The sequence below is a fragment of the Montipora foliosa genome, chromosome 9 (assembly GCF_036669935.1).
Source record: "Montipora foliosa isolate CH-2021 chromosome 9, ASM3666993v2, whole genome shotgun sequence".
Classification (NCBI taxonomy): Eukaryota; Metazoa; Cnidaria; class Anthozoa; order Scleractinia; family Acroporidae; genus Montipora; species Montipora foliosa.
Window position 1 is genome coordinate 23,755,145 of NC_090877.1, and position 10,000 is coordinate 23,765,144.

At 39.6% G+C, this 10,000-nt stretch overlaps 1 protein-coding gene across 6 annotated transcripts in view; it reads right to left on the reverse strand.

The window, feature by feature from the left end:
* The window catches only part of LOC137970403 (NLR family CARD domain-containing protein 3-like), a 51,846-nt gene that overhangs the window by 7,358 nt on the left and 34,488 nt on the right, over window positions 1-10,000 (reverse strand). For all 6 annotated transcript variants that reach the window (XM_068816940.1, XM_068816939.1, XM_068816935.1 and 3 more), the window contains one exon: window positions 90-158. In XM_068816940.1, the coding sequence (XP_068673041.1) occupies window positions 90-158 (69 nt within the window). The remainder of the gene's footprint in view (window positions 1-89; window positions 159-10,000) is intronic.

Genomic DNA, 10,000 nt, shown 5'->3' on the forward strand with positions numbered 1-10,000 from the left:
TAAAAAGTTCCACCAATAATTCAGTGAACAAACAAATTCTCACTTCAGTTTCATCACACTCATACAACATCAGTTAACAGTGAACTAACCTTCATGTTGGCTTACATTCCGTTTTCTTTTCCATGCATTTCCCAGCTCTAAGGTCTCGTTGATTGTACCTGAAGATAAACACTTTATGAATGTCAACCACATTTTAATAGAAATCATCGCACGGTGGTGTGACTAGTGTCTCCAAAACCTGACCAAAGCAGCAGAAACGTTTGTAGAAATTGCACTTAGAAAAAAACAACTGAGGCAAATCACACTTAAGTGAAAACATTTCATCACCAACAGTGGGTGCTAACATCAATGTTTCTTTTGGCTATTTTCAATAATACCACATACATCAATAGGGGAAGCAGGACTGGCGCAGTGGTAAGAGCACTCACCTACGACCAATGTGTCGCAGGTTTGATTCCCAGACTTGCATCATAAGAGGGTTGAGTTTGTTGGTTCTCGACTCTGCTCTAAAAGGTGTCCCTCGGGGCACTCTGGTTCTCTGCTCTCTTCAAAAACCAATGTTTGATTTGATTCGATTTAAATGTACAATTGTGCAATTCGTGCCCCAGCACGAAAAAACTTGACACTTCATCAAAGTTCATTACTATTATCTAATTATACGGCTAGTGTTTCTGGGCAATGTACCGCGTGCTCCGATTGGCTAAGAGCAGCTAACCGCTAGGGCCTACTGCATTATTCTCCCATAATGCCCACGAGCCGATTATGGATTAGGCAAGTTAGATTTTTCGTCTCTAGAACAGTTGTTTTAACCATATAATAAACAACTTAATAACTTGGACGTTCGGAAATACAGTAACAATGGAATGCATAGATCCCGATTTCTCCCGTTTAATTGAAGTTTTCCCCTAAATTTTCACAGCAAAATATGGAGCTAGCGATTCCGACTAAAATACGTCATCTTAACTCACATAACTTGAGTAATGCAACTTTATACGATTCAAACCTTGACAAGAATATAATTGCTTCTGTCTGACACACATCAACAACTACTTAAGTGATACATATAGTGTTTCAACAACAAACTGCACAATTCCCGAAAGGACCATTCGGTCGTTACAGCAAAATCTCAAACCTCGGCCTAGCTGTTGCTCGGTCAATAAGGCAAGCCTTCACTTTGAGATTTGGCTGTAACGACTTCACTCTCGGTTATCAAGTAGTTAATTATCAACATCAACACGCAGGTCTCTGATCTTGGGTTTCGTGTTGTCTCTGAAGGTGCCAGGAAAACAGCAAGTTGCCCAAGGTAACTTAAACCTGTATTCCTTGAAGTTCCACTTCTACCTTCCTGTCCGCTAAGAAGTTCCACTTCTACCTTCCTGTCCGCTAAGAACGGTTTTTCATTACTGCTCAGGATGTAATTTGTAGCAAGATCCTTGCTTTCCCAATGCAATCCTCCACTGATGTTAGACCTCTGCCTCCCTCTGATCTAGGCACATAAAGGTGGGTCAGAGGGAGGAAAAAAAGGCTAACATAGGCTGAGGAAGGGAAACGTTTTTGCAAACGTTGGCCGTGTGTTATATTTCAACACAATTAACTATTGTACGGTAATGTGAAGTGCTATTTTCTACACATGTAAACCATGTGAGCGTTAGCCGTACTAAAGGAATTGGGCCCACACAAGGACAGAAAAAAACTCTGACCAGGGTGGGAATACTCACCCCCGTCAGTTTTTCTCTGTCCTTGTGTGGGCCCAATTCCATTAGTAGGGCTAACCCTCACATGGTAAAAACGGGTAGAAAACAGCACTTAACATTACCCCCAACATAGGCTGAGGATTGATTACATTGGGCAAGCAAGGATCTCTTACGGTAAGGCGTTTGTAGCAAAATTTAATCCTCCCAATATTGGTTTCATTAAAACCAGTAAAAAGTCATTCAATCCAATCCTTTGAGTTCTATCATTTAATCCAATACCTTGAGGTTTGATTCAATTCAAACCTCGACCTGAATCTTCCTGGGACGAGCGTGGCCAAAGGTCTAATCAAGTGATACTCTTTTACTACCTTTCTGAAAAGCAGCAGATGCCATTTGTTGAAAATCATGGATGGAGATGGAAGAAGATAGAAGTTAACGTGTAACACAAATGTTGGAGAACACCTCGAATATAATTTGAAGAACAGCATCGACGCCAAGTTCCCAAATGAAACAAGGTTCAGTTTCCAACACTCAGCCTACGAGTTCAAATACTGTTCTCAAACGATAAAAAAGTCAAGGACTATAGAATCTCACGAACGTCGAGTCGAAGATTCCACTAATTTATTCTTAACACAACCATAAAATTAAACAACGAAATTATATCTTTCCACGTGCCAACAGATAAAAACCTGGACGTTAACATAACTAGGATAAGATTACATTTCAAACCGCATAAACATAAACCGACAGGAAAACAAATATCCATTCCAGAACAAATACTACTCCAAAGAACACTAGATCATACTAGATACATGATCAGAAAAAGCTTGGGAGCTTTTGCCGTCTGAATTAGTCAGAAACGCTACAAGCTACTGCACTGTTTAACAGTCGTAGTAAGACTCAGATAAATAAGTCACCAGAAATAAGAAGGCACTTGACTTTGCTTAACTATGGAATAGAATAGAATCTTGATTTTCATCGTCCCTTGTAACAGTGCTGCAGTGACCCCTTAACGACATAACCAAACTAATAGTACCCTGAAAAAATATTGAGTTTTCTCTAAACCTTTTTCAAGAAACTTTAGCAAGTCTCACCTTCGCTCGCCACATTGTCGTCACAACAAAACCGCATAACAAAAGAAGTGTGTACACTCTTGTACTCAAGGGAATCTGGTTTATGATGGCTGCGCTCATCCCAAGAAGACTGAATAAACCAGAAATAGGTTTAAACTAGTTAACCTAAATGGCAAAAATGCTGCTGAGCGGAAGGGAGGTGTTCAAATATCTTTGCGGTAATTTAACTACGGTTTGTGCATGGAATTCAAGGGAGATTTAATAGGTTTTGAGCAGGGAAGGTACAAATCGTAGAAAACGTGAACCCCCAGCTAGACCTTGTTCTGGAACCCACTCGAGAGAAGAAAGAAAATAACAGATGGTTTTCACAGTGACGTCATCAAATTCTAAAATCAAAATTGCAAGGTCTTCTGAATTTTTACTGAAGGAGGTTGAAGATGATCTAGAAACAAATCTTTTTCAAGTTTCCAGTTCTGCGACGTCTTTCGTTTCGAAAATTTCCGAATTGTCACCTTGCGTGACCCCATGATACAAAGCTATTTGGTTGGAAAAAAAAGTCTATCCCTATGAATTTCAGTAGTTTGAGCCTTTCAAGTACATTAGAGGATGTGTTCATACACATGTATTTTATCTCATGAGCGAAAAGCAAGCGATGTCATCGCAAAGTGAACTCCAGATGTTTTCTATCGATTACAGGCATATTGGCGGACCACATGGCGACTCCATACAAAACCCTATAAAGTTGTGTGAAACGCTTCCACAAATCTCAGAAATGATGTACCGCACAGACCTGAGAATTGGAGAGGTGGTTAAAAGATTTGTTTCCTCCAACATTCCAAGTTCTTGGCCTTTTTCATTACACGATTTCGAATCCATTTTTTTGTTGCGAGACAGTGAAACCATATCTAATAATCTATAGTTTGAGGATACGAGGAGCGAAACTATCTAATAATTATGCAACGCATCTTAATTCCTCCATTCGTGCATAACCACAATTTCATGCGCCTTTGACAAAAATCCCTTGCATTTCGAAGAAAAATGTGTTCTTATCCCGATTACAGAGCTGCCTCGTTCAGCTCACTCACTGCAGTAGCAAAAAACATTTCGAGGTTTGAATTGAATCAAACTCAAAAGATTGGATTGAATGACTTTTTACTGGCTTGAATTAAACCAATATCTGGCGGATTAAACATAAATTTCAAGGATTCACATAGTCTCATCATTAGGTGGCAACAAGAAACTTTAGGGACTCTTTGCAGGATCCTTGATGATCCCAGCAAGACTGTTCTTTGACGTGCTGCATACTCTACCTTAGCATTTAAGATTATCAGTTAGTCCTCTGGACTCCTTGGAATAGTTCCCAGTGCTCCAAAAACAACAGGGACAATTTCTACCCTCTTTATCTTCCATAGCTCTTTAATCTCAAGCTACAGGCCAAGATACTTATTGACCTTCTCCTCTTGTTTAGTATCCACCTTTCTGTCACTACGACATGCTTTGTCAATCATGGGGAAACGTTTCTTCTGTTTGTACACAAGCGCAATGTCAGGACAATAATATTGTACTCCAGTTTCTTGTCTCTTTTTGTTCAGAAATCATAAAGTAATTTGTAATTCTCGTTATTGTTTCGTCGGTTGCCATATTTTCACTGTTATCAAGCCTTTATTCTGGTGCATGTAAGGCATGTTACATCAATGGAAATTGTGTGGTTTGAATACTAATAAGAAAATTACACGATCATGAATCATACAGAAAATGGAGTGAGCAAGAAACGATTCATATTTACCCAGTGACTCGATCAAGTTCACAACCAACGAAACATGGTTTTACATCATTATTATGTCGTCATGATGACGTGCTCCATTAGTGAACTGATTATATGTTAATCAAGTAGTTAAGAACAAAATTTCTCAACGAAACAGTTATCCTCAACATTCGTGGGAATATATTCATACCATTTATCACTCCTTTCAAAATCGTGTCGTTACACAAATCCCAATGCAAAGCCCTAGTTACTCTGTCATGTTTCTGTTTATATTCTTTCTGTGAAAACTTTGGGCACTTCCATGACAAAGTGATTCAATGACTCATCTTTCTGTCGGCACATATGGCGCAAACAGTCATTCTGTGATGTGTCTATATCAGCTTTGATTGGATCAGTTCTTGGTGATTGGCTTTATGCCGCCAACAATTAACAGCCCCTCTGTTTCCTTCTTCAGATGCCCATGTGGAAGCCACATCCAGGTCCTCTTACTTACCACTTGATCTGTTTGTCTGTAGAATTGCCCTTGAAGATCTTTTCCTCATAATCTTCTACTGTTTTGTCCATCTTCCTTTTCTTAAAACCGATACTGCTTTCCATACCTTCACACGTTTTGCATTTCGCTTCCCTCAACAACTCCTCTTGACTATAAGCAATGTCGTTAACCAGACCCAATCTTGCCAGTTCTACGCAGTCCTCAACTGAACACGAACCTCTAACATCTATCTTTCTCAGCAGGTATAATGTGGCCACAAGCCGTCTTGTGGGTTATGGAGTTACATCTCCGCCAAAATTCATCATTGGAATTCGACATCCAAGTTTCAAATTTGAGTCTTGATTTTCATATTCGACATTGACGTTTCATATCCATCATTGAAGTTTTGAATTTGACATTGAAGTAGAAAATTCTGCATTTCACATTCGACTTTCAACTTGCAACTTTTGAAATTGAACTTCACGCATGAACGACTTTGCCTTCAATTTCGTATCCTTGGTAATGGTAACCACTGATGTAGTTGACTGAGGGCTTGCAAGGCTCGGAAATTTTGGAATGGTGACTGAAATATTGAGAAGACTGGCAGACTTGGTACAGGAGACATTAAAGTACTTTCCCTTTTATCTCTTTGAAATTGATTGAGTAGTCTTAAGACTAGATTATGTGGCTCGAATACTAGTGAACATAGATAGCGGACTTCAGGAACTTGACGAAGTTGTTCGACCTTTGGGGCAGGGCACAACTCACTTACCTGTGGGTGTCCGGTCATATCCTCCAAGTCGGATCGTTACAAAGTAAACTTCACTGCACAAAAGGTCAGACCATTCCACTTAGAAATAACCAGATTAAGTTTTCACTACTACCACTACCACCACTACTACTACTACTACTACTACTACTACTAACAGCAATATACAAATACTAATAACAGTCCAATATTGCAAACTAGTAATGTTCGATTCTAATCACTTATATGGTATTTGGTAGTAAAGAAGTCCTGGCTTCCCTTAGTCCTTTTCAGTGGTTTGGTAGGCTGCGTAGTGCCTGATCTTAGGTTATAAGGTATGGGCTCCAACATAAGCAACAGCACCTGGGATGCCAATGGGTGTTCTCTACTCTCCGCCACCTCTGTCATGAACGTCTTACATAAATCGTCTCTTCCATCCATAGAGTGTCTTCATTAGTCAGGACCAGAGCTTGATCATATGAGCAGTCCGGGTAAATGATCTTAAAAGCCCTTTTTTGAATTGATTCAATGCTATCGCAGTGGCACTCAGGGATATTTTGCCAAACTTCCACGGCATATTCTAGGATAGACCTAACACTACTCCTACAGACATTAATAAGTCTGATGTGTCTGTTCACAGCGCTCTTTTCAGAAGTCTTAAAGTGCATATGAATTAAAACATTTTTTACGTTTCTTTTCTTAACATGTCTACATCACGAAATGGCAAAAGAAAATTGATAGAAAAGAAATCGAAGCCGTTTTTCTACGTTCAACGAGGGCCAAACTGGCGAAAATTGTGTCCCTAAAAGTCCGGAAGACTGGAAATGCGTTTATGGTTGTGATTACGTAGTAAATGCTTGAACTGAAGTATTTGCTACGTCACAACCTTGTAATACGACGTTTTGGCCGCGCGCAAAATGGAGACAGTTTCTGGCGCTAAATTCGAAACATTGCAGGCCTGATAACTACCGATTGAGATGGTTCTACTTCGTAAAACCCACATTTTCTTATTGAGAGAGTAATTAACTTTCAGGTCAAAGCGAGAAAACGTTTACTTCATATGCACTTTTAGGCATAGAGTCCGCTCTTAGATGCCTTGGTAACAAAGTAATCTATACGATGATTCCATTTGAGTTATTCGCTGATAAATACCTTACACGTAAGACTTTATACAAGGAAACGCGCTCAATTTGACAATTTCCCTCACATAACGATTTCATTACGATGTTTGGATTTTTCATAAAGTTCACATGATTAACACAGTAACACAGTAACACGAGGAGGCAGTGTGGTCCAGTGGTTAGGGCGCTTGCCTTGAGAACCGGAGATCCCGGGTTCAAGACCCGCTCTGACCACTCGTTGAATTTGATCCTGGTTGTCCCTGGTTCAACTTGCCAGCTGCATTTGTAAATAGCCAACTGGTTTGCCTCCGGCCGGTTGGGATTCTTAACAATTGTCGTTGTTCTGTTCCGTCGTTTCGTTGTGTTTCATTGGCCAAGAAAAGCCCCTATGGGGAGTGGTCAATTAAGTATGTATGTATGTATGTGTGTATGTACAGTACAGTATTCGTGAATGTCCCTAACTGCTGGATCCAACAAACTGACTGAATTACGTGGGTAGACTTAATTCAAAAGGCCGAACTTGAAGTTCCTTTGTGCATAACAGAACCTTATCAGCTGCCTCGGAACGTTTAAATAACGTTCCCTTTCCGAAGGAGAAGGAAAAAGTTTTACCAGAGTACTTTGTATATCGAAAAGTTCAAATACAGTCAGCTATGATGGACCTTTGTGTTAACTCGTTCTGTCAACTAGATATACATTGAGCAGGAACTTTTTTACATTTTCATTTCATTAAGAGTGTTTTCTTGTCTCTTTCTAAGTGGAACGATCTGACTCTTATGTTGCAAGAACAGACTATGCTGGAAAGTCAGGGTGGCTTAGTGGTTATCTATCGGGCCTCCCACCACTATGAGCCAGGGTTCAATTCTGGCCTCGGCCAGCATGTGGGCTGAGTTTCAGTCGATCTCAACCTGACTCAAGGGTTTTTCTCCGGGTACTCCGGTTTTCCTCCCTCATCAAAATCGACTCACAGCTAATTAACATCTAGCTGTGGTGCTGTGCTCCGACATCAAACATGGACTGTATAGCGGCAGCCAGAGGCGCCTTTGTATGCTTTCAGCCCGATGTCGTGAGCTGCGCTTTTCGCAATTCAGTCCTCGACTGCAAGCAAGGGTGATTAGCACTAGCAATATTTATTTAAAGACCTCACCTTGAACTAGAGACCACACTTTGCCGTCCTTCTCTTGAAGGTATGCATGGAGGCTCTAAGGAGTTGAGCTGTGACGGGAACTTCAAAATCCTGTTCCGTAAGCAAAGGTAATGGTACCCTCTTATGTTAAATGATGGTCGCACGATTCCCAGAAAATATTCGAGGAGGTGAGTGAGTTGATGGAAAGAGAGAGGAAGGCTTAGAATGTCTAACAATTTCGTCAAGTTCATGAAGTCTGCTATCTATGTTAGTGTTCGAGCAACATAATCTAGCCTTAGAACTACTCAATCAATTCCGAAGAGATAAAAGGGAAAGTACTTTAATGTCTCCTGTACCAACTCTGCCAGTCTTCTCAACATTTCAGCTGCCATTCCTAAATTTCCGAGCCTTGCGATCCCTCAGTCATCTACATCAGTGGTTACCGTTACCAAGGATATGAATTTGAGGGTCAAGTCATTCATGTGTGAAGTTCAATGCAAAAGTTGCAAGTTGAATTCGCAAATTCTTTATATTTATTATTTTATTGTTTTCTCCAAACAAAATAGAATAAATAATTTAAGTATAATAAAATAAAATGGAGAAGAGCACGATAATAGTAAAGATTAATTAGTGCCCTGAACAACACTGATTATAATCTATAGCTCCTTACAATAAATGTATACATAAAAATAAGAAATAGTAATGAATAAATAAACACATACACATAAACACACGCACACAGACACATATGCACATAAACACACACAAACGTACATCATGGCACAAATCAAGGAGATTACTGCTGAGCAAAATAATACTTGAATACTGCTTTTTTTAAACAGGATTTTCGATGAGATATTTCGAATGGAAAGAGGAACATCATTCCAAAAATATTTACCAGTAACAGTTGGGCAGAAGTTTCTTATGTTTGTCCTAAAGAAAGGAAGGGATAATTGTTGAGAGGTTGCAGTCTGTGTAGAATAATTATGTTGCTCAGAAACGAGGGATATCTTGAATTTGCAACTTGAAAGTCGAATGTGACAGCAGAATTTTCCACTTCAATGTCAAACGCAAAATTTCGATGTCAAATTCAAAACTTCAATGTTGGATATAAAACTTTGATGTCGAATATGAAAATCAAGACTCAAATTTGAAACTTGGATGTCAAATTCCGATGTTGAATTTTGGCGGAGGTATAACTCCATAGTGGGTGAGGAGCATTGTAGATGCTTATGTGTAGCTATTTTTTCGTTTTTCCATGAAGTTCCTTTCACTCTTCCTTAGTCCAGTCTATCAATGCTGCAGAGTACATGTATCAAAGAATTGACACTGAACACATACTAATTCCCTTTTATAATATTACTAGTTCTGCCAGAATCCAGAACCCTAAATAGCTGCTTCCTTCATCCAGTGACTTTACTTGTCTTCCCCCAGGTACTGTGATTCCATGAAATCTGTTACGTTTCCTCCTCGCAACGTGCTTTAAACCTTTACCTTATTTTCTGATGTCCTTGAGCCACTCTGCATTCTTTCTGTGTTCCATTTAGTTACCGTAGATACCGTTCCAGAATTGTGTAGCTTCTTCTGCAATGAGTTCAACGTTTTCCTACCACCTGCTTTATCCAACTGCACATAAAACATGCCTGGGTTTTCTCTAAAGAAATGTTCTGTCTGTACTGTTCTATCCTGTTCTTGTATCTCTTAACTTTGTCTGCGCTGGAAATAATCCTCTGCTTTAGTTCCTCAGTAACTCCTGTAACTCAATAACTAGTCTTTCAGGCTATACCTTTGTTGTAATCCATCTCTAAATTTTGCCTTCAGGTGATTTCCTGTTGCAAGCCTTCCCAGACTGACGAAATCTTTTTTAATGTCCATAATACGCCCCTCAAGTCTCCTCTTCCACAATGACTCACCTCTTCTCGATCTTTTGTCTATTTTCACTCTTAGCCTTTCTGTTACTACAACCAAAGCTGCGTATACTAATCATTGGTCGCGGTAATA